Genomic DNA, 25946 nt, shown 5'->3' with positions numbered 1-25946 from the left:
AAATAAGCTTTTGGCAAACTTTTGCTGGTGCCACAAACTTATAAAAGACTGTCTCACCTCTAAAGTCAAGTCATCATTCCCTTCCTGTTTTTCCCTCTGAACTGTCCCCAAACGGCTTTGGCTCACCAGTGTGTTTTGACTGTAGGGTCTGACAAACTTCACATCACTCATCCTTGAGTCAGTGGTCCCGCACATTTCATAATTATACACTTGCTGTAATGTGCCATCCGCATAAACTGGTGGGTAATATGGAATGACAGGTAGATTTCCCCCAGATTTATAAAACAGCTTATTCTGCCTCCATCTGTAGATTTTCACTGAAATTATTGCAATAATTGAGACTATAAAGAGCAGCGACACTACAGCAAGAGCCAAAATCAAATAAAAAGTCAGATCGTTGTTATATTCCTTGTCGTGTGTAGAGTCTGTGAATTCTGAAAGCACTTCAGGAAAATTATCAGCAACTGCCACATTAATGGTGACGACAGCTGAGCGTGAGGGCTGTCCATTATCCTCCACAACAACAGTGAGTTTTTGTTTGACAGCATCTTTATCAGTCACTTGTCGCACAGTTCTTATTTCTCCATTCTGTAAACCCACTTCAAACAGCGCTCTGTCTGTAGCTTTCTGTAGTTTATAGGAGAGCCAGGCATTCTGTCCAGAGTCCACATCAACAGCTACAACTTTAGTGACCAGATAACCAACATCTGCTGAACGAGACACAATCTCAGCCACCACAGAACCACCAGTTTGTACAGGATACAGAACCTGAGGAGCGTTGTCATTCTGATCTTGAATGAAGATGTTAAGAGTCACATTGTTGGATAAAGGTGGTGAGCCCCCATCTTGAGCTTTCACTTTTATTTGAAAAGATTTCATTTGTTCATAATCAAATGATTTTTCTGCATAGATCACACCAGTCTCTGAATTTATAGAAATGTAAGATGAAAGTGGTGATCCATTTAAATCTCCATCAATTAGAAAATATGAAATTTTGGCATTTTGCCCCCAGTCCATGTCCTCTGCTTTGACAGATAGTATAGTTGCAGATGGTGGGTTATTTTCAGCTATAAAAGCATTATATGATTCCTGCTCAAACTGAGGTGCAAAATCATTAACATCAGATATCTTTAGTTTCAAAATCTCTTTACTTGAAAGAGGTGGGTTACCTCCATCAACAGCAGTTATAGTGATATTATACTCTGATGCCTGTTCCCTGTCTAATTCTGAGTCTGTCACCAGATTGTAATAATTAGTCAATGTGGAGACGATTTTAAATGGAGAGTTTAGATCAATAGAGCATGAAATCTTACTGTTATCACCGGAGTCTAGATCTTGAACATTTAACATTGCTATAACAGTGCCAGGTGCTGCATCTTCAGACACTGCACCTGAAAATGACATTATTGTCATTTTTGGTATATTATCATTTACATCTATCACATCAATAACTATCTCACTTGAGTCAGTCAAACCACCGTTATCTTTAGCTTTGACTTTGATTTTGAATTGCTTGTGTTTTTCGTAATCTATGTCACCCATGACTTTTACCTCACCAGAATCCGCATATATTGAGAACAAAGATTTAACTGTAGATGTAGCGTGCTCAAAATAATACTGTATATTGTGACTCGACTCGTCAGCATCTGTCGCACTTACTGTTGTCACGACTGTACCTTTAACAGCATTTTCAATAACCGATGCTTTGTAAGACGATTGACTAAACACGGGCGCATTGTCATTGCCATCAATAATAATAATATTTATCTGCACAGTTGCTGATCTTTGTGGTTTTCCACCATCAAAAGCAGTCAGAATTAAATTATGATGTTTTTCTTTTTCTCTGTCTAATGGAGAATGAAGTATCATCTCGACGTTTTTACTTCCATCTTCAGCATTCTGAACATTCAATTTAAAACGATCGGTGGGGTGAAGAGTATATTTCTGTAGTGTATTCACACCCACATCTGGATCTATTGCGCTCTCTAATGGAAAGCGCGCACCAGGCAGCGCTAATTCACTGATTTCTAGTTCGATTTTTGATTTCTGAAACGCAGGACTGTTGTCATTGATGTCTTGTATGTCAACTGTCACACGATAAAGCTCAATCGGGTTATCCAAAATAACATCAAAACTGAAACTACAGGCTGATATCTCTCCACATAATTCCTCTCTGTCTATTTTATTCTTTATAACCAGATGGCCGTTCTCATTGTCGAGTCCAATGTACTCACTGCTCTCCGCGCTGAACACACGCGCTTTTCCTGAAATCAGTCGTTTCGTTTCAAGTCCAAGATCCGATGCGATATTTCCAACAATCGAGCCCACAGACATTTCCTCAGGTATAGAATAACGAATCTGTCCGGTCACTTCAGCCGCAAATAAAGAAAGCGCACATACTGTATTGAATAGCCAACCATACAAACAGCCTTTTCCTCCCGACTCCATTTCGACAAACAATAAATGTATCTGATGCATCCAAAGCAAAATATGATGATAAAGAAGGTCGTTTATGTGGATTAACAAAGCAACGGTCTTTGAAAAGCAATTTGTCGGTCTGTTTTGTAGCATCCAGTATCGCCGTTTATGTTGTCTGTTGGCTATTTTGTGAGTGAGATAGGTTTTTGTCAAAGAAATGGAGAACAGCCCCACAATAAGGATATAAGGTTGAACAGCGGCACTTAGAGTCAAAATATAGCACTGCAGGATAGCAACTTATTTAACTAAATGTAGGAAGTATTTAAATAAAAAAGCACAGCACCGGTATTAACTCAGAGTGACATGGCACTTTATGCACTGAGGCCATTGGCACATTTCACCGTCCTAAGTGACATGTCCGGTGGTACATCTGGTTTCCAGTGGAATGTTCCCAAGGCACTGTGATAACGGTTACTGGTACGGCTGGTGGACTGTACAAACGCGAACAGGACGCATGTTCCAGGGTGTGATCTACCGTAGAACGCGTTGGGGACAACATGATTGTGATATTACTGTGACAAAAGAATTGTATATAATGTCGGCACAACAAAGCTCCAAAAATATCAAAAAGCTATTTAAAAGACTTTCGCATGGCGCGTGACGTTTCGAGCACACTAGGCTCTTTATCAGACGACGATATTGTCGGTTATAATTATCCGACAACACTCCTAATGCTTGATAAAATGAGTTGCTGACTTTAAAAATCTTCTTCAACGTGATTGCTTGTGTAAAACAGCGGATACATTGTTTCTGTAGGCTACTTTAAATTATTATTTACTCTAAATACTCTGCATGTATTTAGAAGTAATTTAATAAAGGTTACATGTATGTAATGCACGTACCATTTTTTTTGCCAATTTACCAACGTTGCCAATTTTTTATTAATTTAATATTTAATTGATTTAATAATCCTTATATTTCAATTTATATAACATTATTGTATGGGAGCGGGAGTGAGACTTCAAGAACCTTCAAGAAGACCTCAAGAATCAACTCTGATCAAAGGAGTGTCACTATTTGGGTAGGTACACCTCTAATGACATTAGTGGCATGAGAATGATACTATTGTAATCTTTACATTTCAATTGACAACTTGGTTTACATAAAATGTGGGAAAACCAAAAAGGATTAAGAACGTATGAAGTGCCGACGCTATTATTATATTCTATTATTATTGTTAATTCATCAGTTCGGGGCAGGCGAAACCAAGCTGAACACCGGTTCACTTCCAGCTAATAATATAAAAATAACGTAAACAATATGTTTAGTGTTAAAACTGTCAATGAAGCATTTGATATAATACATCTATAATAATATAAAAAGGACATTTATTGATGATAATTTGTAACAAGGTGAATATTATGCGCAGAATGTAAAATACTCACATACATACATCTAACGCTGTTGCGTGTTTTATAAGTGTACATTTGCTTCAATAAACGACATGACCAAACCTTTAATACCTGTCTATGTATAATACGACATGTTGCCCTCCGTCATGCATGAAACGATAGGATTATTTTCGATGAGACGCACATCTTTCAGTTTGCATAGTCCAGCGCTAGATGGATGTCAGGTTGCCGGATGGAAGCGAGTTGGATTTATTATTGTTTTTGCGCGCAAATGCATTAAAGGGGGCATGATATTACTAAAACGAATAATATATTTTGTTTTAGATGTAATGCAATGTGTATACATGATTTAAGGTTCCAAAACTCTGTATTTCCCTTATACTTTGCATGTTGAATTTCCTCTTTGCCCCGTCTCCCTGAAGCGCAGAGTTACAAAACTCATCGCTCTAAAAGCGAGGTGTGCTATGATTAGCCATGTTAACCAGTGTGTAGTGATTTGGTCGAATACTGCAATCGTTTGACGGAAATGTAACGCCTCTTACCATACTTGCGAATATCAGGTTCCAATGCAATTGTACTGTAAGATACAAAGCGTAACGACAGAGAGAGATTGAATTACATACTGCTTTCAAACACAAGCTTTAAAGTCAGCTATACCAACTTTGAAACTGGGCGTATTATTAGACCAATCGTAAATTTCTTTGTGTTAATAAGCGACATGATTGTCTCATTCTTCAGTAATTCGTTTTCTTCACGTAACCTAGTCGACTTAATACACCAAACGAAATCTTCATAATGTAATAATTATGTCCCCATGAGTCGGTATAGATAGCCTACATAGCATAGTGGGGTCTCTCCCGGAGGTGTTACAACATGCGTCCTGTTCGCAATTGTCCAGACCACTGCCCACCACAAGGGAAAACTGATGTGCCACTAAACAAATTGGCATTTGCCAATGGCATCTGTGTGTAAGATGCCATGTCACCTAATGTTCGAATACTTCGCGTTATTGCGTGCACAGACCTCATCATAAAAGACGTTAAAACATGAATAGCCTATTAGCGATGCTAGCACATACTAATTTATAAACATGACTGGTAATTCTTCAGCACCACGGACAGTACTTTTTAGTGCACATCATCTTGTCTTGTCTCTCTTTCTTTACTCCTTTCTCTCTCTCCTATGGTGCTTCACTCTGTCATCATCACTTTTGTTCTACACCTGATACTTTTACACCTCACTTTATTTTCATGGTAATATAACATGTTTTTTTATTTTTTCGTTATTATTTAATATAACGTTTTTTATCAGTTGTTCTTAAGACTACAATGTTAATATGTTATTGTACAGTCCATTACATAGTATTGGTATCAAATGATATGACATTTTGTACTTAAAAACTGGCTAAAAAGTTAAAAAAAATTATAATAATGAACTAACATTTGTCTCCATCAGAGAGCCCCTTCTTCTTTATCATTTTGTGAAAGATAAAGATACACTAGAGTTTCTATCACAAAAGAGCAAGCAGTTTATTATTAATATAGAAGCCATCCATACTGTCGGTTTCTAAATGTACGCATTGACTTATGTCACATGGTACTCAAATCAAAGAGAGAGAGAGAGAGAGAGAGAGAGAGAGGGAGAGTATGGTAGTGGATGTTTTGTGACAAAACTACAAAGAGTCTCAATAGAGCCATATGAGATGTTTTTAAATGTGTTCAAACATGGTGACATTGTTAGGTCTCACCTCTGAATGTAGGTCATGACTATCATGTTCCTTCTTTTCTCTCTGAACTGTCCCCAAACGGCTTTGGCTCACCAGTGTGTTCTGACTGTAGGGTCTGACAAACTTCACATCACTCATCCTTGAGTCAGTGGTCCCGCACATTTCATAATTATACACTTGCTGTAATGTGCCATCCGCATAAACTGGTGGGTAATATGGAATCACAGGTAGATTTGCTCCAGATTTATAAAACAACTTATTCTGCCTCCATCTGTAGATTTTGACTGAAATTATTGCAATAATTGAGACTATAAAGAGCAGTGACACTACAGCAAGAGCCAAAATCAAATAAAAAGTCAGATCGTTGTTATATTCCTTGTCGTGTGTAGAGTCTGTGAATTCTGAAAGCACTTCAGGAAAATTATCAGCAACTGCCACATTAATGGTGACGACAGCTGAGCGTGAGGGCTGTCCGTTATCCTCCACAACAACAGTGAGTTTTTGTTTGACAGCATCTTTATCAGTCACTTGTCGCACAGTTCTTATTTCTCCATTCTGTAAACCCACTTCAAACAGCGCTCTGTCTGTAGCTTTCTGTAGTTTATAGGAGAGCCAGGCATTCTGTCCAGAGTCCACATCAACAGCTACAACTTTAGTGACCAGATAACCAACATCTGCAGAACGAGGCACAATCTCAGCCACCACAGAACCACCAGTTTGTACAGGATACAGAACCTGAGGAGCGTTATCATTCTGATCTTGAATGAAGATGTTAAGAGTCACATTGTTGGATAAAGGTGGTGAACCCCCATCTTGAGCTTTTACTTTGATTTTAAAAGATTTCATTTGTTCATAATCAAATGATTTTTCTGCATAGATCACACCAGTCTCTGAATTTATAGAAATGTAAGATGTCAGTGGTGATCCATTTAAATCTCCATCAATTAGAAAATATGAAATTTTGGCATTTTTCCCCCAGTCCATGTCCTCTGCTTTGACAGATAGTATAGTTGTAGATAGTGGGTTATTTTCAGATGTAAAAGCATTATATGATTCCTGCTGAAATTGAGGTGCGTGATCATTCACATCGGACATCTTCAGTTTCAAAATCTCTTTACTTGAAAGTGGTGGGTTACCTCCATCGACAACAGTTATAGTGATATTATACTCTGCTATGTGTTCCCTGTCTAATTCTGAGTCTGTCACCAGATTGTAATGATTAGTCAAGGACGAGACAATTTTAAATGGAGAGTTAAGATCAATAGAGCATGAAATCTTACTGTTATCACCGGAGTCTAGATCTTGAACATTTAACATTGCTATAACAGTGCCAGGTGCTGCATCTTCAGATATTGCAGTTGAAACAGACATCAGTGTAATTTTTGGTTTATTATCATTAACATCAAGAACATCAATAATAATCTCACTAGAGTCAGTTAAATCTCCGTGATCTTTAGCTTTAATTTTAAATGTAAACTGCTTGTGTTTTTCATAATCTATGTCACCTATGACTTTAACTTCACCAGTATCCACATCTATAGAGAAAAAAGATTTGACTGTGGAGGTCGCGTGCTCAAAATAATACTGTATAGTGTGACTCGACTCGTCAGCATCTGTCGCACTTACTGTTGTCACGACTGAACCTTTAGCAGCATTTTCGACAACTGATGCTATGTAAGACGATTGACTAAACACGGGCGCATTGTCATTGCCATCAATAACGACAATATTTATCTGTACAGTTGCGGACCTTTGTGGTTTTCCACCATCGAAAGCTGTTAAAATTAAGTGATGATGTTTTTCTTTTTCTCTGTCTAATGGAGAATGAAGTATCATCTCAACATGTTTGTTACCACTAGCACCGCTCTGGACATTCAGTTTAAAATGATCGGTGGGGTGAAGAGTATATTTCTGTAGTGTATTCACACCCACATCTGGATCTATTGCGCTCTCTAATGGAAAGCGCGCACCGGGTACCGCTAATTCACTGATGTTTTTTTCAATTTTAGATTTCGGAAACGCAGGACTGTTGTCATTGATGTCTTGTATGTCAACTGTCACACGATAAAGCTCCATCGGGTTATCCAAAATAACATTAAAACTGACACTACAGGCTGATATCTCTCCACATAATTCCTCTCTGTCTATTTTATTCTTTATAACCAGATGGCCGTTCTCATTGTCGAGTCCAATGTACTCACTGCTCTCCGCGCTGAACACACGCGCTTTTCCTGAAATCAGTCGTTTCGTTTCAAGTCCAAGATCCGAGGCGATATTTCCAACAATCGAGCCAACAGACATTTCCTCAGGTATAGAATAACGAATCTGTCCAGTCACTTCAGCCGCAAAAAGCGCACATACTGTATAGAATAGCCAACAATACCGCCAGCCTTTTCCTCCCGACTCCATTTTTGGTAAACAAAGATTGAGCAGTGGCATCCTAAGCAAAATGAATGATGTATATAAGATGGTGGTTAAGTCTAAATGCTCATTTCTATACGCAACAAAATCAGGAAATAGAAAGCGATTTTCGGTCTGTTAGGTAGCATCCAGTGTTGCCGTTTATGTTGTCTAAATTATGCCTTTGCTTTAGCCTTTGTTGAGAGAGAACGCAAGAAAATGTCTACAAAGGTTGGACAGCGGCACTTAGAGTCGAAAAATAGCACTGTCACTGCACATTGATCACTGGGGGGAACATAACAACGAATTGAAAAATATACAGGAGGTAAACACACCTTACAATTGCGCAAAGACCTTAGCAGAGATGGAATGCTTTAAAACTACAGTAATAACATATTTGGTATATATATTAATTACTTTTATTGTATAAGCGCCAGGAAAGAGAGGAAATGCTCGAATATCTGTGGTAAGACTTAACTACATTACTATGACCAGGGCTCTCAAGTGTTATAAACAGTTTGGAGTGAGACAATATCTGTTAGGAGAGGAGCCACTCAAACAGCGTCCCCTCAGCCCCACCAAATTCTCACAAAGGTCAATAGCAGTTTCATTTTACTATTGTTATAATTGACCAGCACAAATACTCATTTTACAAATTGGTTAATATGATAAAAGAAAGACAAATGAACCCAAATGAAATAAATAGTTTATGTGTTTAGTTATATAATATATAACTAAAAGCTAAGGCAAAGCATTAAATGTCACAATTATATTGTCTTTTATATGCATTGTCTTCAAATACTCATGTTTAATCAGTTATTTCAACCAATAAGAATAATGACAAACTGTAGACAGTAAAATATTATCAAAACCAACAAAAGCCATATTTTAACTGCACTAGCATGCATGGTTTATTACTGTTTAATGCTGGCCATATTTAAACCAATATTACAAAATGTATGATTAACTCAAGTCAACATTCATTTACATACAAAAACACTAATCAAATAGCTAAACTTTTTCTCTTGAGCTCTGCTGGGGAAAGAAAGTCAGGAGGGTTTGGAATATGATGGTCGGTAAATTATCACATATTACATATTAAAATGGGCATTTTGATAAATAAATGTACAAAATTAATGTAAAAGGTAAAACGTTTATTAATAAATAATTAACAAACATAATATAATTCTTAAAGTATATATATTCAAATAGCTAGAAACGTAAGATAATGTGTTTATTAATATTTACTAATACACTTATTAAACATTACCTTATGATTAACAGATCATTGTATAATGTAAATTGAAAGCTTTTGTTATTGTTATTGTTATTGAGTATGATATGGCTAAAGTTAGGGACAGGTTTATTGACATGGTTGGTTAAGGGGGTCAACAGTATACAGGGTTCAATTCGAAGACTATGATCAAATATCATTTTAATTTTTTCTGGATGCTGTACGATTCAAGGAATATTATATTCAATTGTACACAATTGTGTGCTAATGTAAATGTCGACATTCAACATTGCTATAACAGTGCCAGGTGCCAAGTGCATCTTCAGACACTGCACTGAAAAATTACATTATTGTAATTTTTGGTATCATTTAAATGACATCAATAACTATCTCACTTCAGTCAGTCAAACCACCATTATCTTTAGCTTTGACTTTGAATTGCTTGTGTTTTCGTAATCCATGTAAGCTATGACTTTTACCTCACCAGAATCTGCATCTATTGAGAACAAAGATATTACTGTAGATGTAGCGTGCTCAAAATAATACTGTATATTGTTACTCGACTCGTCAGCGTCTGTCGCGCTAACTGTTGTCACGACCGTGCCTTTAACAGCCTTTTCAATAACCTATGTTTTGTAAAACAATTGGCTTAACACAGGCGCATTTTTGTTTACATCAATAAAAAAACATTTATCTGTAGTTGCAGATATTTGCGATATTCCACCATCGAAAGCAGTCAGAATTAAATAATTATGTTTTTCTTTTTCTCTGTCTAAAGGAGAATTAAGTATCATCTGGACGTTTTTGCTTCCATCTTCAGCTTTCTGAAATGCAGGGCTGTTGTCACTTGTGTCTTGTATGTCAACTGTAACGCGATAAGACTCCATCTGGATATCCAAACTAACATAAAAACTTGTTCTGGGTTCCTTAACCATCTATCCCAACAAGGAGCTGTTTATCGGCGAGGGCGAACTCGTGAAATTGTTTACTCTGTTTATCTCTTGCTTTAACGTTCTTTAAGTCACAAATACACTATATTGATCTTCTACTACAAAAAACACTTGTAATAATTATTGAAGTAACTCGCTCTTAAAGCTACGACTTCTAAACCAATATTGTGAGGTGGTCACATGCAACAGGAGTGAAAGGCTAAGGGGTCAATTAAAGGGAGAACATGGTGTTTTGGATACAAGCCCTTTCACATGTTGCTGTACCCTAAGAAGCGCATTTTGAAGGCCTAATCCAATAAACAACAGGAGCAAGCGTAGCACAACACAAATGATAATTCAACTTTTATAAAGGACCAAAGAGAGAACAGAGTCTGTAAATACTAACGCAAGAGAGTGACTAAGTAAATGAACACAGGTGAACTGCATGGGAACTCAGAAAAAATAGTCAAAACTGGTTGACAAAAAAAGAAAAACAACACAACAAAATATCCCCCAAAACTGTCACAAGCGCTCAAAAACATATTAATAAAGTTTGATGAGACACTTTTAAATCCTCAAACAAAGAACATTGTTAGGTCTCACCTCTAAAGTCAGGTCATTATTCTCCTGTTCCTGTTTTTCTCTCTGAACTGTCCCCAAACGGCTTTGGCTCACCAGTGTGTTCTGACTGTAGGGTCTGACAAACTTCACATCACTCATCCTTGAGTCAGTGGTGCCGCACATTTCATAATTATACACTTGCTGTAATGTGCCGTCCGCATAAACTGGTGGGTAATATGGAATCACAGGTAGATTTGCTCCAGATTTATAAAACAACTTATTCTGCCTCCATCTGTAGATTTTCACTGAAATTATTGAAATAATTGAGACTATAAAGAGCAGCGACACTACAGCAAGAGCCAAAATCAAATAAAAAGTCAGATCGTTGTTATATTCCTTGTCGTGTGTAGAGTCTGTGAATTCTGAAAGCACTTCAGGAAAATTATCAGCAACTGCCACATTAATGGTGACCACAGCTGAGCGTGAGGGCTGTCCGTTATCCTCCACAACAACAGTGAGTTTTTGTTTGACAGCATCTTTATCAGTCACTTGTCGCACAGTTCTTATTTCTCCATTCTGTAAACCCACTTCAAACAGCGCTCTGTCTGTAGCTTTCTGTAGTTTATAGGAGAGCCAGGCATTCTGTCCAGAGTCCACATCAACAGCTACAACTTTAGTGACCAGATAACCAACATCTGCTGAACGAGGCACAATCTCAGCCACCACAGAACCACCAGTTTGTACAGGATACAGAACCTGAGGTGTGTTGTCATTTTGATCTTGAATGAATATGTTTAGACTGACATTGTTGGATAAAGGTGGTGAGCCCCCATCTTGAGCTTTCACTTTGATTTTAAAAGATTTCATTTGTTCATAATCAAATGATTTTTCTGCATAGATCACACCAGTCTCTGAATTTATAGAAATGTAAGATGTCAGTGGTGATCCATTTAAATCTCCATCAATAAGAATATAAGACATTTTGGCATTTTTCCCCCAGTCCATGTCCTCTGCTTTGACAGATAGTATAGTTGTAGATGGTGGGTTATTTTCAGATATAAAAGCATTATATGATTCCTGCTCAAACTGAGGTGCATGATCATTAACATCAGATATCTTTAGTTTCAAAATCTCTTTACTTGAAAGAGGTGGGTTACCTCCATCGACAGCAGTTATAGTGATATTGTATTCTGCTATGTGTTCCCTGTCTAATTCTGAGTCTGTCACCAGATTGTAATAATTAGTCAAGGATGAGACGATTTTAAATGGAGAGTTTAGATCAATAGAGCATGAAATCTTACTGTTATCACCGGAGTCTAGATCTTGAACATTTAACATTGCTATAACAGTGCCAGGTGCTGAATCTTCAGACACTGCACCAGAAAATGTCATTACTGTAATTTTTGGTATATTATCATTTACATCACTTACATCGATAATTAATTCACTTGAATCAGTCAAACCACCGTTATCTTTAGCCTTAATTTTGACTGTAAACTGCTTTTGTTTTTCATAATCTATGTCACCTATGACTTTAACCTCTCCAGAAGATGCATCTATAGACAACAAAGCTTTTATTGTAGAGGTCGCGTGCTCAAAATAATACTGTATATTGTGACTCGACTCGTCAGCATCTGTCGCACTTACTGTTGTTACGACTGAACCTTTGGCAGCGTTTTCAACAACGGATGCTTTGTAAGACGATTGGCTGAACACCGGAGCGTTGTCATTTACATCAATAACAATAATATTCATTTGTACAGTTGCTGATCTTTGTGGTTTTCCACCATCGAAGGCAGTCAGAATTAAATGATGGTGTTTGTTTTTTTCTCTGTCTAATGGAGAATGAAGAATCATCTCGACATGTTTGGTTTCACCAGCACCACTATGAATATTCAGTTTAAAATGATCGGTGGGGTGAAGAGTATATTTCTGTAGTGTATTCACACCCACATCTGGATCTATTGCGCTCTCTAACGGAAAGCGCGCACCGGGTACCGCTAGTTCACTGATTTCTAGTTCGATTTTTGATTTCTGAAATGCAGGACTGTTGTCATTGATGTCTTGTATGTCAACTGTAACTCGATAAAGCTCAATCGGGTTATCCAAAATAACATCAAAACCGAAACTACAGGCTGATATCTCTCCACATAATTCCTCTCTGTCTATTTTATTCTTTATAACCAGATGGCCGTTCTCTTTGTCGAGTCCAATGTACTCACTGCTCTCCGCGCTGAACACACGCGCTTTTCCTGAAATCAGTCGTTTCGTTTCAAGTCCAAGATCCGATGCGATATTTCCAACAATCGAGCCCACAGACATTTCCTCAGGTATAGAATAACGAATCTGTCCGGTCACTTCAGCCGCAAATAAAGAAAGCGCACATACTGTATTGAATAGCCAACCATACAAACAGCCTTTTCCTCCCGACTCCATTTCGACAAACAATAAATGTATCTGATGCATCCAAAGCAAAATATGATGATAAAGAAGGTCGTTTATGTAGATTAACAAAGCAACGGTCTTTGAAAAGCAATTTGTCGGTCTGTTTTGTAGCATCCAGTATCGCCGTTTATGTTGTCTGTTGGCTATTTTGTGAGTGAGATAGGTTTTTGTCAAAGAAATGGAGAACAGCCCCACAATAAGGATATAAGGTTGAACAGCGGCACTTAGAGTCGAAATATAGCACTGCAGGATAGCAACTTATTTAACAAAATGTAGGAAGTATTTAAATAAAAAAGCACAGCACCGGTATTAACTCAGAGTGACATGGCACTTTATGCACTGAGGCCATTGGCACATTTCACTGTCCTAAGTGACATGTCCGGTGGTACATCTGGTTTCCAGTGGAATGTTCCCAAGGCACTGTGATAACGGGCACTGGTACGGCTGGTGGACTGTACAATCGCTAACAGGACGCATGTTCCAGGGAGTGATCTACCGAAGAACGCGTTGGGGACAACATGATTGTGATATTACTGTGACAAAAGAATTGTATATAATGTCGGCACAACAAAGCTCCAAAAATATCAAAAAGCTATTTATAAGACTTTCGCATTGGCGCGTGACGTTTCGAGCACACTAGGCTCTTTATCAGACGACGATATTGTCGGTTATAATTATCCGACAACACTCCTAATGCTTGATAAAATGAGTTGCTGACTTTAAAAATCTTCTTCAACGTGATTGCTTGTGTAAAACAGCGGATACATTGTTTCTGTAGGCTACTTTAAATTATTATTTACTCTAAATACTCTGCATGTATTTAGAAGTAATTTAATAAAGGTTACATGTATGTAATGCACGTACCAATTTTTTTGCCAATTTACCAACGTTGCCAATTTTTTATTAATTTAATATTTAATTGATTTAATAATCCTTATATTTCAATTTATATAACATTATTGTATGGGAGCGGGAGTGAGACTTCAAGAACCTTCAAGAAGACCTCAAGAATCAACTCTGATCAAAGGAGTGTCACTATTTGGGTAGGTACACCTCTAATGACATTAGTGGCATTAGAATGATACTATGGTTATCTTTACATTTCAATTGACATCTTGGTTTACATAAAATGTGGGAAAACCAAAAAGGATTAAGAACGTATGAAGTGCCGATGCTATTATTATATTCTATTATTATTGTTAATTCATCAGTTCGGGGCAGGCGAAACCAAGCTGAACACCGGTTCACTTCGAGCAAATAATATAAAAATGACGTAAACAATACGTTTAGCATTAAAACTGTCAATGAAGCATTTGATATAATACATCTTTAATAATATAAAAAGGACATTTCTTGATGATAATTTGTAACAAGGTGAATATTATGCGCAGAATGTAAAATACTCACATACATACATCTAACGCTGTTGCGTGTATTATAAGTGTATACTTGCTTCAATAAACGACATGACCAAACCTTTAATACCTGTCTATGTATAATACGACATGTTGCCCTCCGTCATGCATGAAACGATAGGATTATTTTCGATGAGACGCACATCTTTCAGTTTGCATAGTCCAGCGCTATGGATGTCAGGTTGCCGGATGGAAGCGAGTTGGATTTATTATTGTTTTTGCGCACAAATGCATTAAAGGGGGCATGATATTACTAAAACGAATAATATATTTTGTTTTAGATGTAATGCAATGTGTAAACATGATTTAAGGTTCAAAAACGCTGTATTTCCCTTATACTGTGCATGTTTCAATTTCCTCTTTGCCCCGTCTCCCTGAAGCGCAGAGTTACAAAACTCATCGCTCTAAAAGCGAGGTGTGCTATGATTAGCCATGTTAACCAGTGTGTAGTGATTTGGTCGAATACTGCAAGCGTTTGACGGAAATGTAACGCCTCATACCATACTTGCGAATATCAGGTTCCAATGCAACTGTACTCTAAGATACAAAGCGTAACGACAGAGAGAGATTGAATTACATACTGCTTTCAAACACAAGCTTTAAAGTCAGCTATACCAACTTCAAAACTGGGCGTATTATTAGATCAATCGTACATTATTTTGTGTTAATAAGCGATATGATTGTCTAATTCTTCAGAAATTCGTTTTCTTCAAGTAACCTAATACACCAAACTCAAAACAAAATCTTCATAATGTAATAATTATGTCCCCATGAGTCGGTATTATTAGCCTACATAGTGGGGTCTCTCCCGGAGGTGTTACAACATGCGTCCTGTTCGCAATTTTCCACATACCACAGTCCACCACAAGGGAAACCTAATGTGCCACTAAACAAATTGGCATGTGCCAATGGCATCTGTTTGTAAGATGCCATGTCACCTAATGTTCGAATACTTCGCGTTATTGCGTGCACAGACCTCATCATAAAAGACGTTAAAACATGAATAGCCTATTAGCGATGCTAACACATACTAATTTATAAACATGACTGGTAATTGTTCAGCACCACGGACAGTACTTTTTAGTGCACATCATCTTGTCTTGTCTCTCTTTCTTTACTCCTTTCTCTCTCTCCTATGGTGCTTCACTCTGTCATCATCACTCTTGTTCTACACCTGATACTTTTACACCTCACTTTATTTTCATGGTAATATATCATGTTTTAGATTTTTTCGTTATAATGTAATATAACGTTTTTTATCAGTTGTTCTTAAGACTATAATGTTAATATGTTATTGGACAGTCCATTACATAGTGTTGGTATCATATGATATGACATGGTACCAACTGGCTTAAAAGTTAAAAAGAATTATAATAATGAACTAACAATTGTCTCCATCAGAGAGCCCCTTTAGCCTCTTTTTCTTTATCATTTTGTGAAAGACACAGATACACTAGAGTTTCTATCACAAAAGAGCAAGCAGCTTATTATTAATAAAGAAGCCATCCACACTGTTGGTTTCTAAATATATGCATCAACTTATGTCACGTGGTACTAAAATCAGAGAGAGAGAGAGAGAGAGAGAGAGAGAGAGAGTATGGTAGTGGATGTTTTGTGACCAAACTACAAAGACCCTCAATAGAGCCATATGACATGTTTTTAAATATGTTAAAACATGGTGACATTGTTAGGTCTCACCTCTGAATGTAGGTCACGACTTTCATGTTCTTTCTTTTCTCTGGGAACTGTCCCCAAACGGCTTTGGCTCACCAGTATGTTCTGACTGTAGGGTCTGACAAACTTCACGTCACTCATCCTTGAGTCAGTGGTCCCGCACATTTCATAATTATACACTTGCTGTAATGTGCCATCCGCATAAACTGGTGGGTAATATGGAATCACAGGTAGATTTGCTCCAGATTTATAAAACAACTTATTCTGCCTCCATCTGTAGATTTTCACTGAAATTATTGCAATAATTGAGACTATAAAGAGCAGTGACACTACAGCAAGAGCCAAAATCAAATAAAAAGTCAGATTGTTGTTATATTCCTTGTCGTGTGTAGAGTCTGTGAATTCTGAAAGCACTTCAGGAAAATTATCAGCAACTGCCACATTAATGGTGACCACAGCTGAGCGTGAGGGTTGTCCGTTGTCCTCCACAACAACAGTGAGTTTTTGTTTGACAGCATCTTTATCAGTCACTTGTCGCACAGTTCTTATTTCTCCATTCTGTAAACCCACTTCAAACAGCGCTCTGTCTGTAGCTTTCTGTAGTTTATAGGAGAGCCAGGCATTCTGTCCAGAGTCCACATCAACAGCTACAACTTTAGTGACCAGATAACCAACATCTGCAGAACGTGGCACAATCTCAGCCACCACAGAACCACCAGTTTGTACAGGATACAGAACCTGAGGAGCGTTGTCATTCTGATCTTGAATGAAGATGTTAAGAGTCACATTGTTGGATAAAGGTGGTGAGCCCCCATCTTGAGCTTTCACTTTTATTTTAAAAGATTTCATTTGTTCATAATCAAATGATTTTTCTGCATAGATCACACCAGTCTCTGAATTTATAGAAATGTAAGATGAAAGTGGTGATCCATTTAAATCTCCATCAATTAGAAAATATGAAATTTTGGCATTTTGCCCCCAGTCCATGTCTTCTGCTTTGACAGATAGTATAGTTTTAGATGTTGGGTTATTTTCAGATATAAAAGCATTATATGATTCCTGCTGAAACTGAGGTGGATGATCATTAACATCAGATATCTTTAGTTTCAAAATCTCTTTACTTGAAAGTGGTGGGTTACCTCCATCAACAGCAGTTATAGTGATATTATACTCTGCTATCTGTTCCCTGTCTAATTCTGAGTCTGTCACCAGATTGTAATAATTAGTCAAGGATGAGACGATTTTAAATGGAGAGTTAAGATCAATAGAGCATGAAGTCTTACTGTTATCACCGGAGTCTAGATCTTGAACATTTAACATTGCTATAACAGTGCCAGGTGCTGCATCTTCAGATATTGCAGTTGAAACAGACATCAGTGTAATTTTTGGTTTATTATCATTTACATCAAGAACATCAATAATAATCTCACTAGAGTCAGTTAAATCTCCGTGATCTTTAGCTTTAATTTTAAATGTAAACTGCTTTTGTTTTTCATAATCTATGTCACCTATGACTTTAACTTCACCAGTATCCACATCTATAGAGAAAAAAGATTTAACCGTGGAGGTCGCGTGCTCAAAATAATACTGTATATTGTGACTCGACTCGTCAGCATCTGTCGCAATTACTGTTGTCACGACTGAACCTTTAGCAGCATTTTCGACAACTGATGCTTTGTAAGACGATTGACTAAACACGGGCGCATTGTCATTTACATCAAGAACAACAATATTTATCTGTACAGTTGCGGACCTTTGTGGTTTTCCACCATCGAAAGCTGTTAAAATTAAGTGATGATGTTTTTCTTTTTCTCTGTCTAATGGAGAATGAAGTATCATCTCAACATGTTTGTTACCACTAGCACCGCTCTGGACATTCAGTTTAAAATGATCGGTGGGGTGAAGAGTATATTTCTGTAGTGTATTCACACCCACATCTGGATCTATTGCGCTCTCTAATGGAAAGCGCGCACCGGGTACCGCTAATTCACTGATGTTTTTTTCAATTTTAGATTTCGGAAACGCAGGACTGTTGTCATTGATGTCTTGTATGTCAACTGTAACTCGATAAAGCTCCATCGGGGTGTCCAAGATAACATCAAAACTGACACTACACGCGGATATCTCTCCACATAATTCCTCTCTGTCTATTTTATTCTTTATAACCAGATGGCCGTTCTCATTGTCGAGTCCAATGTACTCACTGCTCTCCGCGCTGAACACACGCGCTTTTCCTGAAATCAGTCGTTTCGTTTCAAGTCCAAGATCCGATGCGATATTTCCAACAATCGAGCCCACAGACATTTCCTCAGGTATAGAATAACGAATCTGTCCGGTCACGTCAGCCGCAAACAAAGAAAGCGCACATACTGTATAGAATAGCCAACCATATTTCCAGCCTTTTCCCTGCGACTCCATTTTTGGTAAACAAAGATTGAGCAGTGGCATCCAAAGCAAAATGTATGATGTGTATAAGAAATATAAGAAGTATACAAAGTCAAAATAAAAATTTCTATACGTAAAAAATCAGGAAATGGAAAGCGATTTTTCGGTCTGTTAGCATCCAGGGTTGCCGTTAATGTTGTATGAATTATGCCTTTGCGTTAGCCTTTGTTGAGAGAGAACGCAAGAATGTGTCTACAAAGGTTGGACAGCGGCACTTAGAGTCGAAATATAGCACTGCTACTGCACAATGATAACTTAATGGGTGAAAACATAATAACGAATTGAAAAATATACAGGAGCTAAACACACCATACACCTGCGCACAGACCTCAGCAGAGATGTAATGGTTTAAAAATACAAGAATAACATATTTTGTGTAGTTTTTCTAATTACTCTGTTAAAAATGTATATAGTATAAGAGCCGGAAATGAGAGGAAATGGTCGAATATCTGGTAAGACTTAACAAAATTACTGTGACCAGGGCTCTCAAGTTTTATCAAAAGTTTTGAATGAGATCATATCTGTTAGGAGAGGAGCCACTCAAAGCCACTCAAACAGCGTCCCTTCAAACCCCACCCAATTCTCACAAAGGTTTCTAGCAGTTACATTTTACTATTGTTATAATTGACCAGCACAATTGTCTTCAAATACTCATGTTTAATAAGTAATTTCAAACAATAAGAATAATGACAAACTGTAGACACTAGACAGTAAAATATTATCAAAACCAACAAAAGCCATCTTTTAACTGCACTAGCATGCATGGTTTATTACTGTTTAATGCTGGTCATATTTACACCAATATTACAAAATGTATGATTCGTGTAATTTAATTGTAATATAAAGTGCAAGTTATATATCAAACATAAATGATAAAAAAGAAAAAAACAAACAGATCTCATCCCCATTGACTCACAGAGTATTTATATTCCCTACAGTAAATAGGGTGATATAATCAGTTTGGTTACTGACATTCTTCCAAATACATTCCATTGTGTTTGGCAAAACAAAATACCCTCAGATTGTTCCAAACCTATATAAATGTGAGTAAATGGTGACAGAATTTTCATTTTTTAGTGAACTGCCCCTTTAATGAGCATATGATCATGTCATAAATAAAAAAAACAAGCACTGCAAGATACAAAAACAACGTTGATGCTTTTGGTGTTGTTATTATAATTAGACCTAATGTACTATTGCTCTTTTATGACATGACATTAGCACCTAATGTACTATTGCTCTTTTATGACATTTCGCTTAATGCTCCCCGAACTCTTTGTAAGTTGCTTTGGAAAAAGCGTCTGCTAAATGACTAAATGTAAATTAGACATTAAAATTGTTTTGCATGTCATGTTCTTACTGGTATTTGCAATAGTAAATATTCACATTGCATGACAGATAAACGTTTATTTAATCTGCGAATAGAGATAAAACAAGTGAAAAACAGTCAATAACTTCATAATCTCACGTTATAAAGAATGAAACGGACTGTATGAAACTCCCTTTATAATAAATGAGTCTTACTGATCGTACAGTATCTGCCGCCAACAAATCTCTTCTACACCGGTGACTCATCTAAACTTCTGATTGGTCCATACGTTCATGCGCTGTCTATGATTGGTTGTGATGACACAGGGACTCATTGGGCGACTCACAGGGGATGCGTGAGACTTGGAAAGATCTGCTATGACCTTTATGAAAACATGAAAATAAAACAAATGAAATGTATCATTAAAGTTGAGACATGGTTACTGTTAAAATACAGACTGGAGCTCTGTTAGTTAACCAATTTGTGAAGTTAACCTTTTCTATTTAGGACAGTGAAAACGTTATAAAGAGAGATGTATAGGGCTACAAAGGCAACATTTGCGATAATTATTTCACCGCTCACTTTCTTTTAAGCAGAGAAAATGATAAACAATATCACTGGAAGGGGAAAGATGCTAAAAGGTGCAGGTGACAATGCACCTGCAAAATGGATGAACCTCATTTCTAGCAACACAATATGGACAACAATCAGAGCGTAAGTAGCCTACTGAATGTGAATGAAGATTTTACAAGCGGATATCTCTCCACATAACTCCTCTGTCTACTTTTCCTGAAATCAATCGTTTTGGTTCAAGTACGAGATCCGAGGCGATATTCCAATAATTGAGCCCACAGACATTTCCTCAGGTATAGAATAACCAATCAGTCCAGTCACTTCAGCTGCAAAGAAATACTACGCACATACTGTATATAATAGCCAACCATACACCCAGCCGTTTTCTCCCGACTCCATTTTTGACAAACATAGATTGAGCAGTGGTATCCAAAGCAAAATGTATGATGTATATTAGATGATGGTTTAGTAAAAATGTCAAATTCTTTATGTAAAAAAAATGGAAATGAAAAGCAGTTTGTCTGTCTATGTCATCTCGCATCCAGTGTTACCGTTTGTGTTGTCTGAATTATATATTTGCATTAGCCTTTGTTGAAGAGAGAGAACGCAAGGATATAATTCACAATGATCACTGGGGGAAAACATAACAACGAATTGAATAATATACAGTAGCTAAACACATAAAACTGTAAACAGACCTCAGCAGAGAATGAATGGTTTAAGAGAAAATATATTGGGATTTGTATTGTCTACTTATCATTTATATTGTACTTATTATAACAATATATAACATTTTTAAGTATTGTATTGTCAGAGTTTTTATTAATAACTTCTCTGTATTGATTCATCACTTCCTCCTCACCCTATCTTCTCTCATCCCTGATGTTTCCCTTTGACCGTATTATCAGCTACAGTTGACACTACTATACATAACTTGTTTTAATGTTGACAATGCTATATAATATATTTTGTATATTATAACTTGCTAATTTATTTTACCAAGAGGTATACATTAATAAAACTTTACTTTATATAAATTATTAATTCATATTGATTATATAGTGTTCAGGTATTTGGTAATTGTGTTTTGATTTGCCTTAATACAAATATGATGCATAATAATATTAATAATTAACATTGTCATCATAATAATAATTATTCTAATAGTTAGAGATGCACTGGTACAATATTTCTCTTGCTGATTGTTCAGTGTGATGTATGTCAAAGCCGATTCCATATTCTGAAGAATAAAATGACATTTCTTAACTTTCAAAGTGTTATGCATGTAATGTCTGTTACTACTGAACATGAAGCTGGTGATGATTTTTAAAATGTTCTTATCAGATCACAAAGTCATTGAATTTTGATTGACATGCTATAACAGCTCTGGTCATCAACTGTTTTTAAACTATAAAAACATGCCAATAGCTGAAAGTGTAAAAATAGCTTTTATTGGCCCATATTCTGTGCATCTTTAAAAAATAATCATCGACATTGTTTAATCTGTTTATCTCTTGCTTTAACGTTTTTAAGTCACAAATACACTATATTGATTTCCTATATTGATGTTGCTGTACCCTAAGAAGCGCATGTCGAAGGCCTAATCCAATAAATGAAGATGAGGCATCCAGGAGCAGGCGTAGTACAACAAAAATGATAATTCAAATATTATAAAGGACCAAAGAGAGAACAGAGACTGTAAATACTAACGCAAGAGAGTGACTAAGTAAATGAACACAGGTGAAGGTGAACAGCAAACTTAGTCAAAACTGGTTGATAAAAACAGGAAAAACCACAACAAAATATCCATAACTGTCACAAGCGCTCAAAAACATATTATTGCAGTTTGATGAAACACTTTTAAATCCTCAAACAAAGAACTTTGTAAGGTCTCACCTCTGAATGTAGGTCATGGCTATCATGTTCCTTCTTTTCTCTCTGAACTGTCCCCAAACGGCTTTGGCTCACCAGTGTGTTCTGACTGTAGGGTCTGACAAACTTCACATCACTCATCCTTGAGTCAGTGGTCCCGCACATTTCATAATTATACACTTGCTGTAATGTGCTGTCCGCATAAACTGGTGGGTAATATGGAATCACAGGTAGATTTGCTCCAGATTTATAAAACAGCTTATTCTGCCTCCATCTGTAGATTTTCACTGAAATGATTGCAATAATTGAGACTATAAAGAGCAGCGACACTACAGCAAGAGCAAAAATTAAATAAAAAGTCAGATTGTTGTTATATTCCTTGTCAAGTGTGGAGTCTGTGAATTCTGAAAGCACTTCAGGAAAATTATCAGCAACTGCCACATTAATGGTGACGACAGCTGAGCGTGAGGGCTGTCCGTTGTCCTCCACAACAACAGTGAGTTTTTGTTTGACAGCATCTTTATCAGTCACTTGTCGCACAGTTCTTATTTCTCCATTCTGTAAACCCACTTCAAACAGCGCTCTGTCTGTAGCTTTCTGTAGTTTATAGGAGAGCCAGGCATTCTGTCCAGAGTCCACATCAACAGCTACAACTTTAGTGACCAGATAACCAACATCTGCAGAACGAGGCACAATCTCAGCCACCACAGAACCACTAGTTTGTACAGGATACAGAACCTGAGGAGCGTTGTCATTCTGATCTTGAATGAAAATGTTAAGAGTCACGTTGTTGGATAAAGGTGGTGAGCCCCCATCTTGAGCTTTCACTTTGATTTTAAAAGATTTCATTTGTTCATAATCAAATGATTTTTCTGCATAGATCACACCAGTCTCTGAATTTATAGAAATGTAAGATGTCAGTGGTGATCCATTTAAATCTCCATCAATAAGAATATAAGACATTTTGGCATTTTGCCCCCAGTCCATGTCCTCTGCTTTGACAGATAGTATAGTTGTAGATGGTGGGTTATTTTCAGATATAAAAGCATTATATGATTCCTTCTCAAACTGAGGTGCATGATCATTAACATCAGATATTTTTAGTTTCAAAATCTCTTTACTTGAAAGAGGTGGGTTACCGCCATCAACAGCAGTTATAGTGATATTGTATTCTGCTATCTGTTCCCTGTCTAATTCTGAGTCTGTCACCAGATTGTAATAATTAGTCAAGGATGAGACGATTTTAAATGGAGAGTTTAGATCAATAGAGCATGAAATCTTACTGTTATCACCGGAGTCTAGATCTTGAACATTTAACATTGCTATAACAGTGCCAGGTGCTGCATCTTCAGATACTGCGGTGGAAAAAGACATTAGTGTAACTTTTGGTATATTATCATTTACATCAATTACATCAATAATTATGTCACTAGAGTCAGTCAAACCTCCGTGATCCTTAGACTTTATGTTGATTGTAAACTGCTTATTTTTTTCATAGTCTATGTCACCTATGACTGTAACCTTCCCAGAATCTGAATTTATAGAAAACAAAGTTTTGATTGTAATGGACGCGTGCTCAAAATAATACTGTATATTGTTACTCGACTCGTCAGCATCTGTCGCACTTACTGTTGTCACGACTGAACCTTTAGCAGCATTTTCAAAAACGGACGCTTTGTAAGACGATTGGCTAAACACGGGCGCATTGTCATTTACATCAATAACAATAATATTTATTTTCACGGTTGCCGATCTTTGAGGTTTTCCGCCATCGAAGGCAGTCAGAATTAAAGTATGGTGTTTTTCTTTTTCTCTGTCTAATGGAGAATGAAGAATCATCTCGACGTGTTTGCTAAGACCACCACCACTATGAATATTCAGTTTAAAATGATCGGCGGGGTGAAGAGTATATTTCTGTAGTGTATTCACACCCACATCTGGATCTATTGCGCTCTCTAAAACAAAGCGCGCACCAGGCACCGCTAATTCACTGATTTCTAGTTCAATTTTAGATTTCTGAAACGCAGGACTGTTGTCATTGATGTCTTGTATGTCAACTGTTACTCGATAAAGCTCCATCGGGTTATCCAAAATAACATCAAAACTGACACTACAGGCTGATATCTCTCCACATAATTCCTCTCTGTCTATTTTATTCTTTATAACCAGATGGCCGTTCTCATTGTCGAGTCCAATGTACTCACTGCTCTCCGCGCTGAACACACGCGCTTTTCCTGAAATCAGTCGTTTCGTTTCAAGTCCAAGATCCGATGCGATATTTCCAACAATCGAGCCCACAGACATTTCCTCAGGTATAGAATAACGAATCTGTCCGGTCACTTCAGCCGCAAACAAAGAAAGCGCACATACTGTATAGAATAGCCAACAATACAAACAGCCTTTTCCTCCCGACTCCATTTTTGACAAACAAAGATTGAGCAGTGGCATCCAAAATAAAATGTATGATGTATATTAGATGCTGGTTTAGTAAAAATGCCAAATTCTTCACGTAAAAAAAATGGACAGCAGTTTTTCTGTCTGTTATGTGCATCCAGTGTTGCCGTTTCGTATCTGAATTATGCCTTAGCATTAGCTTTTGTAGAAGAGAGAGAACTCAAGAATATGTCAACAAAGGTTGGACAGCGGCACTTAGAGTCGAAATATTGCACTGCTACTGCACAATGATCACATAATGGTGGGAAATATAAAACCGCATTTAATGAATACAGGAGTTAAACACACCACAAAACTGCGCACCTACCTCAGCAGAGACGCAATGGTTTAAAAATGCAGGGATCAAATATTTGGTTTAGGTTTTTTAAATAACTTATCCGTCGATATCTAACAATATATGTATTGAAATATATAGCCTAACTATGATCATTTATAAGCATTGTGAAATCAAAGTAATGTTTAATTAATATGTTCTATGTATTGGTTCTTCTATCCTTCCTCACGCAATTTTTTCTCATCCCTGATGCTTCACTTTGACTTTTATTACCCATTTACTACATTTGACACTTTTACTTATTAATTATTTTTCTGTTAACATAATGTCATTTAATATATTTTGTATATAATATCTTGCTACTTTATCATACCAAGGACTATACATTAAAATATAAATACTATGTATTATTTGAATATTAATTTATGATGGATATAGTGTCAGGGTTTGGTAAGGAAGAACCCAAGCGCAGGTAGCAGGGATGAAGGGGTTAACGAATAGACTTTAATAATAAAACAGGAACAAAACATAAACACCCTCGATGGGGAAAACACTATTAAACAAGATACCAACTGAAAACTAAACACTCAACAAGACTAGCAAACACTCAATAGGATTATCAGGAAACATGAACACTCCAACAGGGCAGGAAACATGAATACGTACAACCAACAAGCACAAGACAATAGACAAGAGGGTATTATATAGGGAGACTAACAAAGGGGATAACGATGGGCAGGTGTGGGTAATGCGACACAGGAGGAGAGCTATACTAGAAACGAGAGGGGCAGGGCCAAATGACGAG

General features: G+C 37.0%; 2 protein-coding genes across 18 annotated transcripts in view; both read right to left on the bottom strand.

Annotated features, from left to right (window-relative positions):
• Positions 1–25946, bottom strand: part of LOC306889427 (protocadherin gamma-C5-like) — a gene marked incomplete at its 5' end in the record, with an annotated part of 109381 nt that overhangs the window by 40165 nt on the left and 43270 nt on the right. For 2 of the 17 annotated variants that reach the window (XM_079448333.1, XM_079448351.1), the window contains one exon: positions 10723–13116. The exons of 10 other annotated variants lie outside the window; for them this stretch is intronic. In XM_079448333.1, coding sequence (XP_079304459.1) covers positions 10723–13116 — 2394 coding nt within the window. Of the gene's footprint in view, positions 1–57; positions 2656–5577; positions 7966–10722; positions 13117–22437; positions 24832–25946 lie in introns of those variants that run through there. 5 more of the 17 variants (XM_079448353.1, XM_079448337.1, XM_079448332.1 and 2 more) reach the window with 4 other exon arrangements.
• LOC306889980 (protocadherin gamma-A2-like) lies at positions 16209–18632 on the bottom strand (the record flags this gene model as incomplete). The annotated part of the gene is made up of 1 exon (XM_079449400.1): positions 16209–18632. The coding sequence occupies one exon, from the start codon at positions 18630–18632 to the stop codon at positions 16209–16211; it is 2424 nt and encodes an 807-aa protein (XP_079305526.1).

Source organism: Barbatula barbatula, assembly GCF_947034865.1.
Source record: "Barbatula barbatula genome assembly, chromosome: 24".
Lineage (NCBI taxonomy): Eukaryota > Metazoa > Chordata > Actinopteri > Cypriniformes > Nemacheilidae > Barbatula > Barbatula barbatula.
Note: the sequence above shows the minus strand (reverse complement) of the source record. Positions and strands in the feature narration are given on the sequence as shown.